A 20,484-nucleotide genomic window follows, 5' to 3' on the forward strand; every position below is an offset into this window, starting at 1 on the left:
TGGTGGGTAGTATATGGGGCTTTGGTGACAAAACGGATGGCACTGTGATAGACTGCACCCAATTTGTTGAGTAGAGTGTTGGAGGCTATTTTGTAAATGCCATCGCCAAAGTCAAGGATCAGTAGGATAGTCAGTTTTACGAAGGTATGTTTGGCAACATGACTGAAGGATGCTTTGTTGCGAAATAGGAAGCCGATTCTAGATTTAATTTTGGATTGGAGATGCTTAATGTGAATCTGGAAGGAGAGTTTACAAGTTAACCATACACCTAGGTATTTGTAGTTGTCCACATAGTCTAAGTCAGAGCCGTCCAGAGTAGGGATGCTAGACTGGCGGGCAGGTGCGGGCAGCGATCCTTTCCCCAACCTTGCCTCAAACCAGGGACTCTCTGAACACAGGGAAACAACTACTTCAAGGTCTCTGAGAGAGTGACGTCACTGATTGAAACTCTACTAACACGCACCGCTAACTAGCTAGCCATTTCTCTCTCTCTCTCACACACACACACACACACACACACACACACACACACACACACACACACACACACACACACACACACACACACACACACACACACACAGTCTCAAAAACATCCCTCTGGGTGTGTGAATAGACCTAATGTGATACACAGACATTGTATCAGTCCCTGTAGTGTAGACTTTTGTCACGTTCTGACCCTAGTTCTTGTGTTATTTCTTTGTTTTCAGGAAGTGAGTTGGGTTTCTAGGTTGGGTTTCTTGTTTGGCCTGATATGGTTCTCAATCAGAGGCAGTTGTTAGTCATTGTCTCTGATTGGGAACCATATTTAGGTAGCCTGTTTTCTGTTGGGGTTTGTGGGTGGTTATTTTCAGTCTTTGTGTGTCTGTACCAGATAGAACTGTTCGGTTGTCACTTTTTTGTTTTGTGTTTTTGAAGTGTTCAGTTTTCCATTAAAAAGATGAACACTAACGACGCTGCGCTTTGGTCCTCTCTATCTCCAGATGACAACCGTTACAACTTTATCATTCCCAGACACTGCTGTATTAGTTTTGAGCAGGACTCTACTGTTGGTTTCCCTGACACAGATTATGTAAACCTGGACTAAATTGCTCAATGTAGAATCTCCATTGAAAGTGCATTTTAGTCCACGACTAGGCTTAAATTGTGTCTGGGAAACCGACCTGACTTTCTCTTCTTTGGTAAACAATGACAGAAGCCTAATATGTATCCCAAAATACAATTATTTATCTTCACAAAACTTTGTTTCGTTAAACATTTCTAATGTTTACTGTGACTCTCTCTCCTCTGACAGATCTCATGTTGGGCTCTCTTTATCACTCTCTTTCTGAGGATATTCCTCACGGTGCTGTAATTACCTCTGGCCACAGCTACAGTGGATCACTGAACTACGAGCTGTTATAGTAATGTTTTCTTGTATGGATTAAGGCTTGGGCGGTATTATTTTAGATGTCTCTCTCGCCTCAGAAGGAACTTGTACCCTTGCACACAAACACACAAGCACACAAACACATACACACGAATATACAAACACACATAACATGTACACACACACACTAATAACTTATTCCAAGATGGCGTAGCAGTGAAGACGTTTGTTTTGTCCTCTCGTGTACTTTTATATTTTTTGTATTTTTTGTATGCATATTTCAATTTATTTTCAATCTCTTTTTGATTTTTAATTCAATTATACCTGTAACCTGCCTCACCCAATGTGATACGGAATCACTATTATTTTAAATTTTAGAACACATTCAAGAAACTCCAGAAGCTAACCAGCTAATTAGCTATAAGCTATTTAGTCATTGTTAGCCACTGCTAGCGGCTTTTACCTTCTGCACAGATACCAGCCCTGTTTTTAGCCTGGATAATTACTCGCTAGTCTACCAGTATCGGACTGTCTCTCCACAACAACACGGGATTCCTGCCGTAATCCCTGGGCCACTACTTCTGATCTTTACAGCTAGCTTGCAGCTAGCTAGCTCACAGCTTGCAGCTAGCTAGCTCACAGCTAGCTTACACTCACCGTGGTACCCAGTACCGAAGCTATCCCTGAGGCCCACCTCCCGGCCTACTCAGCTGTTCACCCGAACCCTACTCATTCACGGCTAGAGCCCAATACTCCACCGGATCCTTGCTATAAACTCTGGACCTTGGCACCGGATCACCGCTGCTACCAATTGGATATATTGGCTAACGCCACTGCCACGAATCTAGCACCAGTCAGCCGTGAGCCAGGCACATCTCCCGGCTAGCCAACTAAATTCCACAATACATCTTTCGCCATCTGGCTTGGATTCTCTGTTGACATGGCGCCCCGCCACACCACCACGACTGGTCTGCCGACGAATACTCCATCCGCTGTGCCTTCATCCGGCCTCCGCCGGAGCAGACGCTCCTACTAGTCCAGGGCTACTAACTTTAAACGCTGTGTCGCTAGCGTAGTGGCGGCTTCCCTGTTCCATCTACTGTTGCCTCCTGGCCACTATGATCACTTGGTTACATAGCTGATGCCTGCTGGACTGTCCATTAATCACGGTACTCCATTCTGTTTATTTATTTTTTATCTGTCGGCCCCAGCCGCGAACTCAGGCTCTGTGTGTTGTTAATCCGACCCTCTCTGCCTAGTCATTTTACCTGCTGTTGTTGTGTTAGCTGATTAGCTGTTGTTGTCTCACCTGTTGTTTTAGCTAGCTCTCCCAATCAACATTTGCGATTACTTTATGCCTCGCTGTATGTCTCTCTCAAATGTCAATATGCCTTGTATACTATTGTTAAGGTTAATTATCATTGTTTTAGTTTACAATGGAGCCCCTAGTTCCACTCTTCATACCTCTGATATCTCCTTTGTCCCACCTCCCACACATGCGGTGACCTCACCCATTACAACCAGCATGTCCAGAGATACAACCTCTCTTATCATCACCCAGTGCCTGGGCTTACCTCCGCTGTACCCACACCCCACCATACCCCTGTCTGCGCATTATGCCCTGAATATATTCTACCACGCCCAGAAATCTGCTCCTTTTATTCTTTGTCCCCAACGCTCTAGGCGACCAGTTTTGATAGCCTTTAGCCGCACCCTCATCCTACTCCTCCTCTGTTCCGCGGGTGATGTGGAGGTAAACCCAGGCCCTGCATGTCCCCAGGCACCCTCATTTGTTGACTTCTGTGATTGAAAAAGTCTTGGTTTCATGCATGTCAACATCAGAAGACTGCTCCCTAAGTGTGTTTTACTCACTGCTTTAGCACACTCTGCCAACCCTGATGTCCTTGCTGTATCTGAATCCTGGCTTAGGAAGGCCACCAAGAATTCTGAGATTTCCATACCCAACTATAACATTTTCCGTCAAGATAGGACTGCCAAAGGGGGAGGAGTTGCAGTCTACTGCAGAGAGAGCCTGCAAAGTAATGTCATATCCGCAGTCAAACAACTGTCAAACGCTCCCTGAAACACTTCTGCGAGCAGGCCTTTCTAATCGACCTGGCCCGGGTATCCTGGAAGGATATTGACCTCATCCCGTCAGTTGAGGATACCTGGTCATTCTTTAAAAGTAACTTCCTCACCATCTTAGATAAGCATGCTCCGTTCAAAAAATGCAGAACTAAGAACAGATATAGCCCCTGGTTCACTCCAGACCTGACTGCCCTCGACCAGCACAAAAACATCCTGTGGCAGACTGCAATAGCATCGAATAGTCCCCGCGATATGCAACTGTTCAGGGAAGTCAGGAACCAATACACGCAGTCAGTCAGGAAAGCAAAGGCCAGCTTTTTCAAGCAGTAATTTGCATCCTGTAGCTTTAACTCCAAAAAGGTCTGGGACACTGTAAAGTCCTTGGAGAACAAGAGCACCTCCTCCCAGCTGCCCACTGCATTGAGGCTAGGTAACACGGTAAACATGGTAAATCCATGATAATCGAAAACTTCAACAAGCATTTCTCAATGGCTGGCCATGCCTTCCTCCTGGCTACTTAGCCCCCCCCCCCCCCCCCCCCCGCAGCTACTCGCCCAAGCCTCCCCAGCTTCTCCTTTACCCAAATCCAGATAGCAGATGTTCTGAAAGAGCTGCAAAACCCGGACCCGTACAAATCAGCTGGGCTTGACAATCTGGACCCTCTATTTCTGAAGCTATCCGCCGCCATTGTCGCAACCCCTATTACCAGCCTGTTCAACCTCTTTCATATCGTCTGAGATCCCCAAGGACTGGAAAGCTGCCGCGGTCATCCCCCTCTTCAAAGGGGGAGACACCAAAACTGTTACAGACCTATATCCACCCTGCCCTGCCTATCTAAGGTCTTCGAAAGTCAAGTCAACAAACAGATCACTAACCATCTCGAATCCCACCGTACCTTCTCCGCTGTGCAATCTGGTTTCCGAGACGGTCACGGGTGCACCTCAGCCACGCTCAAGGTACTAAACGATATAACCGCCATCAACCGCCAACTTCATCGACCTGGCCAAGGCTTTCGACTCTGTCAATCACCATATTCTTATCAGCAGACTCAGTAGCCTCGTTTTTTCTAATGACTGCCTTGCCTGGTTCACCAACTACTTTGCAGACAGAGTTCAGTGTGTCAAATCGGAGGGCATGTTGTCCGGTCCTCTGGCAGTCTCTATGGGGGTGCCACAGGGTTCAATTCTCAGGCCGACTCTTTTCTCTGTATATATCAATGATGTTGCTCTTGCTGCGGCCGATTCCCTTATCCACCTCTATGCAGATGACACCATTCTGTATACTTCTGGCCCTTCCTTGGACACTGTGCAATCTAACCTCCAAACGAGCTTCAATGCCATACAACACTCCTTCCGTGGCCTCCAACTGCTCTTAAACTCTAGTAAAACCAAATGCATGCTTTTCAACCATTCGCTGCCTGCACCCGCACGCCCGACTAGCATCACCACCCGGGATGGTTCCGACCTAGAATATGTGGACATCTATAAGTACCTAGGTGTCTGGCTAGACTGTAAACGCTCCTTCCAGACTCATATCAAACATCTCCAATCCAAAATCAAATCTAGAATCGTCTTTCTATTTCGCAACAAAGCCTCCTTCACTCACGCCGCCAAACTTACCCTAGTAAAACTGACTATCCTACCGATCCTCGACTTCGGCGATGTCATCTAAAAATAGCTTCCAATACTCTACTCAGCAAACTGGATGCAGTTTATCACAGTGCTATCCGTTTTGTTACTAAAGCACCTTATACCACTCACCACTGCGACCTGTATACTCTAGTCGGCTGGCCCTCGCTACATATTCGTTGCCAGACCCACTGGCTCCAGGTCATCTACAAGTCCATGCTAGGTAAAGCTCCGCCTTATCTCAGTTCACTGGTCACGATGGCAACACCCACCCGTAGCACACGCTCCAGCAGGTGTATCTCACTGATCATCCCTAAAGCCAACACCTCATTTGGCCGCCTTTCCTTACAGTTCTCTGCTGCCTGTGACTGGAATGAATTGCAAAAATCGTTGAAGTTGGAGACTTTTATCTCCCTCACCAACTTTAATCATCTGCTATCTGATCAGCTAACCGATCGCTGCAGCTGTACATAGTCCATCAGTAAATAGCCCACCCAATTTACCTACCTCATCCCCATACTGTTTTTATTTATTTACTTTTCTGCTCTTTTGCACACCAGTATCTCTACCTGCACATGACCATCTGATCATTTATCACTCCAGTGTTAATCTGCTAAATTGTAATTATTCGTCTACCTCCTCAAGCCTTTTGCACACAATGTATATAGACTCTTTTACTTTTCTTTTTTTCTACTGTGTTATTGACTTGTTTATTGTTTACTCCATGTGTAACTCTATGTTGTTGTCTGTTCACACTGCTATGCTTTATCTTGGCCAGGTCGCAGTTGTAAATGAGAACTTGTTCTCAACTAGCCTACCTGGTTAAATAAAGGTGAAATAAATAAATAAATAAAGATCATAATTATGAACCTTGAGTCATTGGTCCAACAGTACTCATGTGACCTATTGTCATCCATATGAATATCAAAATATTGATGAAATATTTTGATCACGCTGTATGTGGGCAAGAGACTTCCATTAGTGTGTACAGCAGTCTGTAACTTCAACTTGGCTCTGCTACACTGTACCAATCAGTCTATACCTTTGCTGCACGTCTCAAGTTGTGTTTATCCTACCAGCATTTGCAACTGTGATAAACTTGGCAACCCACCCGCTGTGCAAACTTTATACAGCGTAGGCAGTGGCCTGTTCGCATTGTCCTGCCTAAATGTGATGTCGGTGGAGAGTTGGCCCACAGTTCCACCTAATTCAGCTGTTTTTGCCATTAACCACAATCAGTATATCTGCTCTGTTTCCTGCCATGGGAAAGTGGCTTTCGGCTAACTGTCGCTCTCTGGAACAATCTCAGCTCGAGTCCCTGCCAAAGGGAGTGACTCCAGGGAGACCCACAATGCTCTGGGATCCCTAAGTTATGCACCACTGCAACTATGTGGCCTACAACATGAGAAATGTTCCAGACCAAAAAAAGGAAAGGAATACATATCCTCTGTGACCTCTAACACTGGTCCCCTCTGATAATCAAAAAGCATTCACATCCCAGTAGAGTAGGTCTGGTGGTCCCCTGCCAACAACAAGCATTCATCATGTAACTTTCCAAGATCTAGCTACTTGACCCCTCCAAACCTCCCAGGCTTAGCTAGCCTTCCATCTGAACATTTTGAAGTACGTAGCTTTAATTTGTCTTGTTCTGCCCATGCTCGAGAGAAGTGTGTTATTGGATGTGATCCAAATACAAACTAAACAGATAAACGTTGATTTGGGGTTGAGATGAAAAATGTTTCCAATGGCTCCTGTTGATATTCAAACTTTCACAAGGTCTTCAACTCTTGACAGTCCTGTTATGACTCAAACCACTCAAATTTAGCTTTGAGCAAAACATCTTAACATACAGTAAATAGGCTGTCCGTGTTGATGTACTGTACAGTAATCCTTCAAAATCTACATTCCATGTCAATTTGACTTGTACAGTGTTTGAAAGTGTTAGCTAAAGCTAAATTAGCATAATAAAAGTAATCCCCATATAAATCTGTCAGATTAAACTAGAGATATCATTTTTTTTTTGCGTTGGATATGTCTTGATCCACCGTGCTTGTCAGACCATGAGATATCCTGAAAATCGGTCTTCTCACAAAATCGTCTGTGACGTCCGTACGGTTTGGCCTAGAAACTATTTGCGACCCTCAGTGTCTTGGGACTCGTCTGAAGTCGGTACAGCCGATCTACCAACTTTTGTCTGTGGAGTCCGAACAGTTTAGGCTATATAGTTTGGGCTTCCACTCTGTGGAAAGGTGAGACTCTCACAAACACATACATGTCGCTTGATTTGCTCTAGGATGCCCACAGGCCTCACAAGACTCATCTGAAGACCCCCCCCCCCCGGTACCAGTTAAAAACAACATGGAAGTATACAGAATATGGAGACTGTTTAGTGACAAAAAAGGGGTTAAATATATGTCAAGAAAACTAAAACAAATCTTTCCTGACACTTCAGAACAAACTTCCTTTAGATTTTTTGGGGAGAGGGACTATCTGTTGCTCCATCAAGTGAATATGTTATTCAATGCATGTGTTCAGCAAATATTTTTATTTTATTTTGGGGGGATCTTTCAAGGGGTCTTAAAATTTGAAATCAAATAGCAAAACAATCCTTGACATGACATTCTTAAAACAATTCCATATAGCTTACCAGAACCCCTTCCCCGGCTTAGACAAGGCCAAGACTGTAATGGGTTAAACACATGGTTATGATAAAGCCAAGGGAGCTGACAAATACCATGTTTGCGATAATCAAATATACTTAATTATTTGTTGCAGAAAACAATGATGGATTTGTTCATTGTTAAAGCTCATTGCAATCAAGAAAGACATCTGTTATTTATTATTTAAGGAGAAATGTGGCAACACGATGGGATGAAATCTCCCACATTTTGTGTCAAAGTCTATGAATAAAATGTGTTTTTGTCTTATGTCTCATTATTTTTTATATGTTTAGAGTTAAAAAAGTAAAACATACATGTAAGTCTTTAGTGGTCAATATTGTCCCTACTGTCACATCTGGAGAATCCAACCAAGACATCGTGCAATAATTCCAAATGAGAACAGAGGGAAATTTAACGTTTTTTATTAAAACCAGAACAATGTTTATAACCAAATGTATTATATTGAAGTATTACAATGCATAAATTTGTTTGGCAATACAATGAATAATATGAGCAATACGCGCTGTAACTTTAGCTTTGCTGCTCATTGAACTGAGCCTGTCGTCATCCGAAACAAAATGGTCCTGAGTCCCATTACACCTCCTTCATGTATGTCCTCACCGCAATCACATCTCCCATCATGCATTTCTGTAAGGATGAGAAGTAAGAGTGGAAGAGGAGAGGAAGAGGAGAGGAGGGGAAAGGAGAATAGAGGAGAATAGGAGAGGAAAATAGGGTGTGTTACAGTAGGTCAGAGTTGAGATGTTTCAGGTGCAGGCGAAGAGCCAGGAATACACATTCCAGCATATGTTTTAGGTTAAAGGGTGATAAAACACTTGTTCAATGTCAGATGTAAAATGGTTGAGCTTTTATATAGTCAAGTGTGACTTAACTTTCCCAACAAGTTTCATTGGCAACATTTCAACTTTGTGGTGAAAAAAGTTTTTTTAAATGCATTTATATCATACATTTTTACATTAGTCTGTCAAGTCTAGAAGTTATTTACAAATAAACAAGCACTACAAACATGTCAAAAAAGACTACAGGACCATTTGAGAAACGTTTTATTTATTTATATAAGTAATTAAAAAACGATTCCTTACCGCTATCAACTTTCCATCACCAGTCACCTCTCTCTCTATTGTTGTCTCTTTGCCGTCCCACTTCTGTTTTTGCACAAGTTTGCAATTTTCAAGACTAAAAACGGTCTGAAGATTAAAGGAAAAAAATAAAAGTTATTTCCAATGACCCGTTAACCCAAATCAACGGACTTTCACACACATATTTTTAAAAATCAAAACCAACCATTGTTTTTCTGTCGTCTGCGGTTGTTTCTTCGAAAGGCTCGTTGAGATTGAATTTAACCTCAACCGTTTTGAAAGTGCTCTGAGATTTCAAACAGATCATTCCTTGGTCGTCCATGTTGATGATCAAACTGGGCTTGGTGCGGTTTCCCACCTGTCGGGTCGCGAAACCAACACCTGCACAACAGAGAACAAACTGTCAAGAGGGATGTATTGACAGTGTGGCGTGGTACAACCCAATGCATAATACATACTAATTTATGTAAATAAAAATGACTAGCCTTATCATAGCATCATGTTATATGTATATTATTATATACATTCATATGTAATCAATCATTTAAGATTAGACAAATATATCATACCCAAAGCTTTCATGTAGTCATCAAAGTTCTCGCTGGAAATCATTTTCCAGGTCCCCACAAACTTGTCAACCATCTTTCCAGTTAGCCTATCTGCAATATTCCCAACAGTTCAGTCTATTGGTCCAAGCTCAACTCTACTCACTCTGTTGAGAACGAGCCACGGTTTTAAAGGGATCTCTCTGGCTCGCGCATTCTAAAACTACCCAATCACAGTCACGAACGTCACTGTATGTAGTTCCTCAATTTTCGACGGATGGAATAATGCTAGAATGGGTGAAAGGTTTTTGAGTGCCACATCTACTACTGTGCCAAATTACGTTTAGCTTACTATGTCAGAGGCTATGCGTTTCACAATGTCCTTTCAAACGCGTAAAAGAGTGTCTATTACTCTGCAAATAGTTGACAAATCACATGCTCCAAAACTATGACAGGGGGAGATAATACAATCTAATAGCCTACATAGAGTGGACAAAGATTATCTTAAACTTGGCAGAAAAAAATAAAATAATTTTCACTTCAAATAAGTCTTATGTCATCAAACCTAAATAACTTAAAAAAGTGAAAATGCACACAATACAACTTCGCTAAACGTAAAACCATTCAATAAATTCTGTAATTGAGTGAAAACCAACACAGAATAGTTCAATTAAAGTATTTTATTATAAACATTTACAAATACACATTACTGAGGGTGGGACTACTTCTTGGCTGTAATTTTGGCCTGGGGGTCCTTGGCTACACATCGGGACTGCAGTGCTGTCAGCATCTCCTTGATGGTCAGTCTCGCTCCCTTCATCATTAGCCTTTCTCCATCCACTGTAGGGAAGAGGGTAAAGCACTCGTTGAGCTGAGGCAGGATAAAAGTTACACAAAACCAAATCGGGAACTCAGCTACTTGGTACCAAATGGTGAGGACCCCAAAGAATCCAATAAGCTAATTACTATTATGTAGGCTAATTATGCTTTTGTAAATACTGGTCTGGAACAAAAGCCTGCACCCTATATCTCTCCAGTAACAGGATTGGTGACAACTGGCAATATAGACCTACCGTAGGCCTATATTATGTAAAGCTTCGGTAAAAGTCAACTTTATTCTACTTACTAAATGTAATGTCCACCAGTGGTTCAGACTGGTCATGTTTCACTTCTGTCATCACCTCACACTTTATACTGGTAGATCTGGCCTTCTCCGATCCAACCATGACCAGGAACTCCCTGCAGGACACCAACAAGGAACGTCACATTAACAGGGGATGCATCGCTGTGTGGGGATTGATCCATCACCGGAATAAGAAATATAGATTAACTTCACCCATTCAGAAGAGAAAAAATATCTGTAAATTACATGCCAACCGTTACTTATTTCAGCGAGCCTCTTAATTATGGAATGCGCCTTGTGGCTACACATGCTATGCAGTAGATTATAGGCCTACATAATCAGTTAATTAATAGTGTATATATGGTTTGTAAATCTGGAATAAACAGTCATATAACACATTGCTTGATGATGCTTGCCAAATATTGAGTTTACAGCAATAGCATTCTAACATTAGCATTTAACGGTTGTTGCCAGTCAAGCAAGAAGCTGAATGACAATCTCGATCTACCAAATCTCAACGTTTATTAGGCGAGATATTTAAGGTCGCTAGCTAGAAACGAATAACCTTGCTAAATCTGTCTATATCAACAATATGAAGAAATGTTGCTAAAAAATGACTGGTTGCACAGATAACATTAAACGATACCGTGATTGTCTGTGAGCATCTGTGAAATGAGAGATGCATTATTTGTCCTACAGGAGAGGGTTGCTTCCCTTTCATAGAATGAATAAAAGTACATTCTGCTCGCTAGAAAATTTTATATTCACATGGCTCAAGTAGACAACTTACTTTCTTACCGTGTGGAACGAACATTGGATTAAAATGGACAAATCTGCACAACAATGTTATTGACTGCTTCAGCACCACCGCTGACCGTATGCCGCCATATTTTCGCAACGATGACTTTTCAACCTGGGCGCTGTTCAGGAACGTCTCGAGCGCATATTCTACAAGAGTGTGTTCACCGTTTTTAAACTGTTCTGTTACTGTTTCTAGGTTGAGCAGACTCCTGGCACACAGACCCAGTGTCATTGTTTCTAGGGGGTGGTTGATGTTGATTCATTTTAATATGACACTACCAGGTGGGTGTGTCACTGCAGAGAGGCTAATTTTGAATACATACAGATCTGCTTTACTTACTTTCACCTCCGGAGAATGTGTTCAGTCGCAGGTACGGTCTCAGAACAGCCTATGAGCATATTGACAGATCTATAGATCATTTGAAAATTTACTGAATACTCTCACAAATAATGTTCATCGCTAGAGGGGAGTAGCAGATAACACAAGTAAAAGCTTCCTATGTCACTTTCACTAATTGCTCATTCTGCACACACTAGATGGCAGTAATGGACAAAACATGACTAATATTACAAATGGATCATTCAAATAATTTATCGGCTTAGAACTTTGCATGGTGTGTGAACATAGTTTTAACATATATTTAACGAGTGACTGCATTTAAAAAGCAACGAATCCCTTTGAAAACGGCATCTATTCGAGTCAGTATCAGTTATTCTAGTGTCAAAATTGACTACAAAGTGTAAGTAGGATCATTTGGGCCATAAAGTCAGTCTCGTCTTAAATGGAGTTTGGAACATCCATGTGTCACAACTGGTAATGAAGGTTGGGTTTTGATTATATGATTTCCATTTGCCCACTAATATGGGGTGAACAGCTGCAGTGATTGCTCTCTGTCCAATAGCATAGACAGTGAGACAGACTTCCTCATCTACAGTGTCTCATGGGGGAAAAACATAATTAACCAAATGCAGAGCCAGTCAGGAAACACACCCCCAAGACTGAAATCTCGTTTTTCTTATGAGTAACAGAAAAACACCAATGCCAATCAGCATGTTCAGTGGCTCTTTAAATTGTCTTTGGTGTGTGGGTGAATATGTTGTAGATAGCCCAGTGTAGTGAACGGTGGGTCAGGGAAGCAAACCCAGGGTGCTGGCGTGAACAGTCTGCACATTGAAACAATAGGCTTAACCCACTTGGTGGGAATTGTAATGTGGCTCATATAGCAAGGCTCACCACACTGCCCCCTCCAAACCAGAAGGAACATCCTCTTGTTTCGACTACTCAGACCCCTTTAAAAGTTTGGGCCGTGTGTTGCAATGGCCTCATTGAACCAGTACATCATCCCACTTCTGGCACCAATGTAGCGAACGGCAGGGCAGGGAAGCTAACCAGGGTCCCTAGCGCGAAAGGCAAACACCCCACGTATTGCGCCAATAGGGTTATCCCACTTGGTGGGAATTGTAACAAGGATCGCTACAATAGGATTAATTAGGCTATAATTCAGTGCTACTGACAGCCTACTTTATAATATGTACAAACTTAGGTAGGCTTTGTCAAATCATGTTCACCTTATTGAAATGATGACTACAGAGTTCTGAAACCCAGAGGACCAACAGACTCGACAAACCAGGGTTTGGGAAGTCAATGGGAGAAGTAAAAAATTGATCCTAAATTGTTAATTTTCTCGAAATCTAAAGGCAAAATCTAGATTAGAGACAATGTCTTAAGTAGCTGAAAATGTCATGACTACAACTTCGTTAGACGTGTTCCTGGGCATGAGCTATGCTAGCTAATGTCACAATGACAACACCTACAGTACAAGCGTAATCAGGGATTTCCAGAGTCCTATATTTAAGTAATAAGACCTGAGGGGGTGTGGTATATAGCCAATATACCATGGCTAAGAGCTGTTCTTATAAGTGACACAACGCAGAGTGCCTGGATATAGCCCTTAGTCGTGGTATATTGGCCATATACCACAAACCCCCAAGGAGCCTTATTGCTATTATAAACTGCTTTCAAGTCTGATATACCACGGCTGTCAGCCAATCACAACCGGCCGTGATTGGGAGTCCCAAAGGGCGGTGCACATTTGGCCCAGCGTTGTCCGGGTTTGACCAGTGTAGGCCGTCATTGTAAATAAGAATTTATTCTTAACTGACTTGCCTCGTTAAATAAAGGTACATTTTTTATTTGAAAAACAAAATCTGCATTCAGGGATCAAACCACTCAGTATATAAGAGAAAATATACCACAGGTACGATGCGAAACTACTTTTTTACTGTTCTAATTACATTGGTAAGCAATTTATAATAGCAATAAGGCTCCTCGGGGGTTAGTGGTACTGTATATGGCCAATATAAAGCGGCTAAGGGCTGTATCCAGGCACTCTGCGTTGTGTCACTTATAAGAACAGCCCTTAGCCGTGGTATATTGGCCATGTGCCACACCACCTCAGGACTTATTGCTTAACTATACCACAGCGTTCAGCCAATCAGCATCTAGGAGCCAAACTACCCAGTTTATAATTCTTAATATTTAGCTCTGGAGATTTCTATTGGCAAAACAATTTCTAGGCACCTTTATTTAAATTCCCTTTGTTATGGCCACTGACCCAAAAATGGTGGATAAATTATAGATAGCTCACTCAAGCCATTTACAATTGTCCAGAAAAAGTATGTTCTGGTTTACTTAAGTGGGTTTGTCTCCATAGACACCAATGCAGTAGCAGCTGGGTCTGGTCTACTTAGGTCATTGACTTTCATTGAACCAGTAAAAAACTATGAGTGGGGTGTATCACTTCCTCTTCCATCTCTGAATGAACTTACCTCTCACTTGACTTACCTCTCACTACCATCAAGACATCCAGTTTCATCTGCCGCAGGCCTACTGTAGTGTTCTTGTCCACAAAGTGGAAGGAGCAAACGTGATCGTTTCGGGGTTTCTTCATGAAAAGGTTGAAGAGATGGATAGTTTGGAGGTGGGTGTAGATCGTAATGTGCCACAACTGTACTCGGACCGTAAAAGGTTGATTATCAGTACATTGCAGCTCTAAAAAAACGTTCAACCTTTACTGAACATATTATATGCTACACTCTTAGATTAAAAATAATTGAAGAACCCTTTTTGGTTCCAGGTAGAACCCTTTCCACAAAGGGTTCTACGTGGAACCCAAAATAGTTCTACCTGGAACCAAAACGGGTTCTACCTGGAACCAAAAAGGGTTCTCCTATGGGGGCAGACAAAGAATCCTTTTGGAACCTATTTTTCTAAGAGTGTACTAGTATATGCTACTAGTTTGTCATGAAGAACTCATCGTTAAACGGTGGGTCAAGTTAGCTAGCTACTGCAAGTAACTGAAGCCGAAGTGTGAAGAATTGGCTACTGGAAGTTCCACCACTAAGGAAGCAAAGATGGCGGCGGCAGCTCTATTTCCATTAAGTTCTCTCAGTATTGGCTATAGGCCTATTACATTTCCACTGGTCATAATAAACAATAATTATCCATGTGTATCCTAAATTCCCAAATATTTTGTATAATTTCAGTTTTTTTTCGTGCATCTATAGCTCACATTTTATGCTATTCTCTTAATTAATATTCAATAAACACTAGCAACTGAATAACATGACATGATTGATTACTGTAACTGAGAGGAAATCGCTACTGACAATCTCTGCTAATCTACTGACTGATGATGTTGGTGTGTAAAATTAAGTTAGGTTGGAGAGGACCGACCATCTGGGGCAATCTGTCATGATCTAATTTAATATAGCAGAGGTAAATACACGCACACACACACACACACACACACACACACACACACACACACACACACACACACACACACACACACACACACACACACACACACACACACACACACACACACACACACACACACACACACACAGACAGTGTCATGCTCTGAGTCAATAAAGCAGAGGTGTGTCTTTAAAATAGACAATCAAACTGACAAGTCACATAATCAAATTAATGGCGAGTGAGGAAGTAGAGTATAAGGCAAGCTACAGTTGTTTGCTTCTAGAAGCAGGTGGAAAGGGTCAACTATACAAGAATGCACACAATGCAAAACACTTTTATTCAAATGATACTGTCGGTGGTTTGTCAGATGCCGTTCGTGTTTGAGTCTTTTCATGGGGTTCTACTCCATGTGTCGCCTACATAGTGCTTTATTAACACAGGCATTTTCCTGATTTAACCAAGAAAAGTTGTCAAAACTGATTTCCAAGCAGAAAATGTCAAACAATATGACATTGGGTTATAATGAAAAGCAGTGGGTGAATGTAGCAGTATTCATTAATCAAATCCATTCATGGTACACTTAATTTAAACTCAGATAGATAGCCCCACCTTCATGTCTAACGTACCAAGAAATATGGTAGATATATTCTGCCACGGCCTCTGTGTCCTCTGAACCATAAATAAATGTAGGCAGGCTACATTACGCATACAGTACAATGATAAGAGCTGTGGTGGGTTGTGACTGTGAGAAAACATTGTATATGACAACATACGTCACCAAAATATTGCACAAAAGAACATTTCCAAGCTGCCATCGTCTCTTTTTCAGTTTTGCGGAAATAAAATGCTTTTATTTTTAGCTATACTCTATTCATCAAAGTGATAAATAGTGTTAAAAGGGGTTTTATGACATTCCCACACCCTCGCCATTAATGTCCATTTTTCTATTAAGAAGTGTAAGTAACAGGCTTTATTTTGATTCATACAGTATTCACCACTCCCCAAGCCCTGTTGCAGCCCTAAACTCAATGTCCCGTTCAGTCAGAGGACCAAGTCATAAGCAGGGAGGGGGCAGGCTCAAAGAAACAATGTAGCGGAATTGACCAGGAAGGGGTCAATTCCTAATAAAGGTTAAATAACAGTAAGGGGTGTTTGTATATTATTTTCTACTGTTTTTATCAACTTTTAGTGCCTAAATATAAGTTATGGCCATGCTGAATTATTCTTTCAATCAGCCTATGAGGGGATTATCAGGAAGCCAAAGATGACTGTCATTGTCATACTTCATTTATTAGCCAAAGGAGGGCTCACTCACCAAAATACCCATATAGGCTTGTTGAAGACGGACAGACTACAGCTATTGTCTTTGTGTAGGCTACCCTGTGTTCTTAATACTCATCTATCAAGGTATCTTGTTCTGCAAATAAAAGTGGTTCTAAAACAATTAAATACCATTATAATAATGTATAACATGTTAGATCTAGCCTAATACATTGACTATACATTACTCTACATTGCATTACTATATATTTCCCATTGAATGTGTGTTGAATCAACTGGTTGAATCAACGTTGTTTCCACGTCATTTCAATGACATTAAATTGAACCAACGTGGAATAGACGTTGAATTGACATCTGTTTCCAGTGGGAACGATCTCCACGTTCTGAGTGCAATTACGCACTACATGTCCCAGAGACCATAGCGCAGCTGCTTGCCCGATCTGTCACTCCTCCTCAACATTTTACCGGAGAAAAGGAGTGGGTCTGGGTGCATAGTCAGAATAGCAACAACGTACTACGTCTGGGAATATTCGTGCACGGTAGAGAACGCGCCTCAGAGCTCCTCAGTTTTGAATACAATTTGTTTTGAGGGTTTACCAAGACGTATTCATTTTATGTAAATTCTTTATTAAATGCGGGTTTTTCTGAGGTGGTGGAGCCGCACTGCACAAATCCAACGAGTTTCAATTCAACAGTAGCCTAACGACGGACTGCTATTCATGGATGGTCTTCTAAGGTAAGTGGTCTCCAGACTCCTTCATCAGCGAAAGTAGAAAGTTGCGTCTTCATGTCGACGGGTCCGTTTATTTCGAATGGTATTGAGGTGTGGGTTTGGGTTGCTATAGGCACATTTTCCCGAAACTTCATTGATATGTCTTAAAAAAATACAAATTATGCCGCAGCACCGCCATGCGAGGAAGGCGGGCGTCGAACAGTCGCTTTGAGGAATGGACCAAATTTTGGGGGGAATATTGATTAGGAAGATAGTAGCCGTGGTTCTCAACGTCACAGTTAAAAAATTCGACTAGGGTGATAGGGCACATGGGTTGCAGGGAGACCGCTATCGGATGATAGGTGTATGCTGCTTCAACTAGTTGGAGCGCTGAATCAAAGTTTCTGCATAGTTAGGCAATTTAATATATTGCAATGCAGCAGTTACAATGTGGGGGATCAATTCAAAGTTGAATGCTGTGCATCTCGCTTGCTGCCCTGCGTTTGCCATTAGTTCTCAGTTTTTACTGAGAAGTATATTAATTCCTTCCTATTTCACATTGTAGGCTTTTCAAAAAGCCACACATGTATTATGGATAAGAAGACAGACTTGGCATGGTATTACTATAAATAAGCTTTTACACTTCCAAGACAAATGTAGAGATTAGCGCATTGGCCTCTTGCAAAGATTTTGTTTGTCTATTCTCTTCAAGCACAACCGTTTTTTATTTTATTTATAGTCAATGAAATTAATATTATCTAGTATTTGGCACTCAATTTTTATAACAGTGACATTACTCTAGTGTTGAGATGCAAATGTACTTCCTGCATGGGTACATATATAAACTGGGTATATAGTCACACCGCAAGACCAGCAGCAGGTGACAGTAGGTGTTTTATATTCTACTTAGTACCCTGATGGTATATTGAGATGCCCAGTGTTATTGACACCAACAGGCGTTTAGAGGTTTCTTCCTACCACTGGCATGGCAGGCTGGCACTTACTGTACCCCTGTGCCAAGAGAAACACCCTCCCTCGGTCTGTGTGGACGTCCTCTGTGTGTGTTGTCTGTGTGTGTAGTCTGTCTACGGGGATTAAAAAGAACTCAGGCTTCAAACTTTCCCTGATTCTCTGGCCAGTTTGGCAGTATGCAGTGCAGACAACCACTACTACTGTAACATAACAATCATCACATTATTCTGACCACATGTTGGACGCTTCCCTCAGGAAGACGGTTACTCTCTGCTGTACTATATACCACAGTGAGTTTATTGGCTGATAGTTACTGTTCATCTAAAAGTCTTGATATAAACAAGCCTTTGTCATTCAAATGATTGATTTAATAAGATGACAGCGTTAACAGCTGCGTTCGTTAATGCCAGCTTATTACACCTTCATGTCAAAAGATGTGGTTTGAATCAGTTTAGAGTTTTATTAGTCGTATGTACAGAATACACATGGTATACATCGTCCAACGAAATGCTTACAGCTCAACATCCTAGTTTTTCACTGATAGTAATATAATAGTGATTGTGTTTGACAACATAGTTTGAAGCAGACAACAGTGCGTGCGGGACATATCTGTCATAAATGTAACCCCTACATTAGTGGTGTACTATGTCAGGTCAAAACGAGCTGTAGGGAAACTGGCAGCTGTTGGTGGAGGGGACTTGAAGTGCACTTCTTCAGCACACACAACTACGTTCTTCTAAAACACGGGGAACCAACACAACTACGTTCTTCTAAAACACGGGGAACCAACACAACTACGTTCTTCTAAAACACGGGGAACCAACACAACTACGTTCTTCTAAAACACGGGGAACCAACACAACTACGTTCTTCTAAAACACGGGAACCAACACAACTACGTTCTTTAAAACACGGGAACCAACACAACCACGTTCTTCTAAAACACGGGAACCAACACAACTACGTTCTTCTAAAACACGGGAACCAACACAACCACGTTCTTCTAAAACACGGGAACCAACACAACCACGTTCTTCTAAAACACGGGAACCAACACAACCACGTTCTTCTAAAACACGGGAACCAACACAAACGTTCTTCTAAAACACGGGAACCAACACAACCACGTTCTTCTAAAACACGGGGAACCAACACAACCACGTTCTTCTAAAACACGGGAACCAACACAACCACGTTCTTCTAAAACACGGGAACCAACACAACCACGTTCTTCTAAAACACGGGGAACCAACACAACTACGTTCTTCTACAAACACGGGAACCAACACAACCACGTTCTTCACGGGGAACCAACACAACCACGTTCTTCTAAACACGGGGAACCAACACAACCACGTTCTTCTAAAACACGGGAACCAACACAACCACGTTCTTCTAAAACACGGGAACCAACACAACCACGTTCTTCTAAAACACGGGAACCAACACAACTACGTTCTTCTAAAACACGGGAACCAACACAACACGTTCTTCTAAAACACGGGGAACCAACACAACCACGTTCTTCTAAAACACGGGAACCAACACAACCACGTTCTTCTAAAACACGGGAACCAACACAACTACGTTCTTCTAAAACACGGGAACCAACACAACTATGTTCTTCTAAAACACGGGAACCAACACAACCCACGTTCTTCTAAAACACGGGAACCAACACAACTACGTTCTTCTAAAACACGGGGAACCAACACAACTACGTTCTTCTAAAACACGGGAACCAACACAACCACGTTCTTCTAAAACACGGGGAACCTAAAAACGGGAACCAAACAACTACGTTCTTCTAAAACACGGGGAACCAACACAACCACGTTCTTCTAAAACACGGGAACCAACACAACTACGTTCTTCTAAAACACGGGGAACCAACACAACTACGTTCTTCTAAAACACGGGGAACCAACACAAACGTTCTTCTAAAACACGGGGAACCAACACAACTACGTTCTTCTAAAACACGGGGAACCAACACAACCACGTTCTTCTAAAACACGGGAACCAACACAACTACGTTCTTCTAAAACACGGGGAACCAACACAACTACGTTCTTCTAAAACACGGGAACCAACACAACCACGTTCTTCTAAAACACGGGAACCAACACAACGTTCTTCTAAAACACGGGGGTTCTTCTAAAACACGGGAACCAACACAACCTAAAACGTTCTTCTAAAACACGGGAACCAACACAACCACGTTCTTCTAAAACACGGGGAACCAACACAACTACATTCTTCTAAAACACGGGAACCAACACAACTACGTTCTTCTAAAACACGGGAACCAACACAACCACGTTCTTCTAAAACACGGGAACCAACACAACTAAAACACGGGAACCAACACAACCACGTTCTTCTAAAACACGGGGAACCAACACAACCACGTTCTTCTAAAACACGGGGAACCAACACAAC

At 42.0% G+C, this 20,484-nt stretch overlaps 2 protein-coding genes across 5 annotated transcripts in view; one reads left to right on the plus strand and one right to left on the minus strand.

Annotated features, from left to right (window-relative positions):
• Positions 1-8,151: 8,151 nt before the first annotated feature.
• LOC115128642 (fatty acid-binding protein, heart-like) lies at positions 8,152-9,563 on the minus strand. Its single transcript, XM_029658683.2, has 4 exons — positions 9,415-9,563; positions 9,051-9,226; positions 8,849-8,953; positions 8,152-8,393 (listed from the first exon to the last, which is right to left on the minus strand). The coding sequence occupies exons 1-4, from the start codon at positions 9,485-9,487 to the stop codon at positions 8,340-8,342; spliced, it is 408 nt and encodes a 135-aa protein (XP_029514543.1). The 5' UTR covers positions 9,488-9,563; the 3' UTR covers positions 8,152-8,339.
• A 7,275-nt stretch (positions 9,564-16,838) lies between these two features.
• The window catches only part of LOC115128643 (phosphoprotein associated with glycosphingolipid-enriched microdomains 1-like), a 90,973-nt gene continuing 87,327 nt past the window's right edge, over positions 16,839-20,484 (plus strand). For all 4 annotated transcript variants that reach the window (XM_029658684.2, XM_029658687.2, XM_029658686.2 and 1 more), the window contains exon 1: positions 16,839-17,094. The gene's annotated coding sequence lies outside the window, so the exon portion shown is untranslated. The remainder of the gene's footprint in view (positions 17,095-20,484) is intronic.

The sequence above is a fragment of the Oncorhynchus nerka genome, linkage group LG4 (genome assembly GCF_034236695.1).
Source record: "Oncorhynchus nerka isolate Pitt River linkage group LG4, Oner_Uvic_2.0, whole genome shotgun sequence".
Taxonomy (NCBI): Eukaryota; Metazoa; Chordata; class Actinopteri; order Salmoniformes; family Salmonidae; genus Oncorhynchus; species Oncorhynchus nerka.

Coding starts and splice junctions, on each gene's coding strand:
- LOC115128642 (XM_029658683.2), bottom strand. CDS start 9,487: ATGGTTGACAAGTTTGTGGGGACCTGGAAAATGATTTCCAGCGAGAAC. Junction 9,227..9,414: donor TGACTACATGAAAGCTTTGG/GTATGATATATT, acceptor TCTGTTGTGCAG/GTGTTGGTTTCGCGACCCGA. Junction 8,394..8,848: donor GTGATGGAAAGTTGATAGCG/GTAAGGAATCGT, acceptor TCATCCTTACAG/AAATGCATGATGGGAGATGT.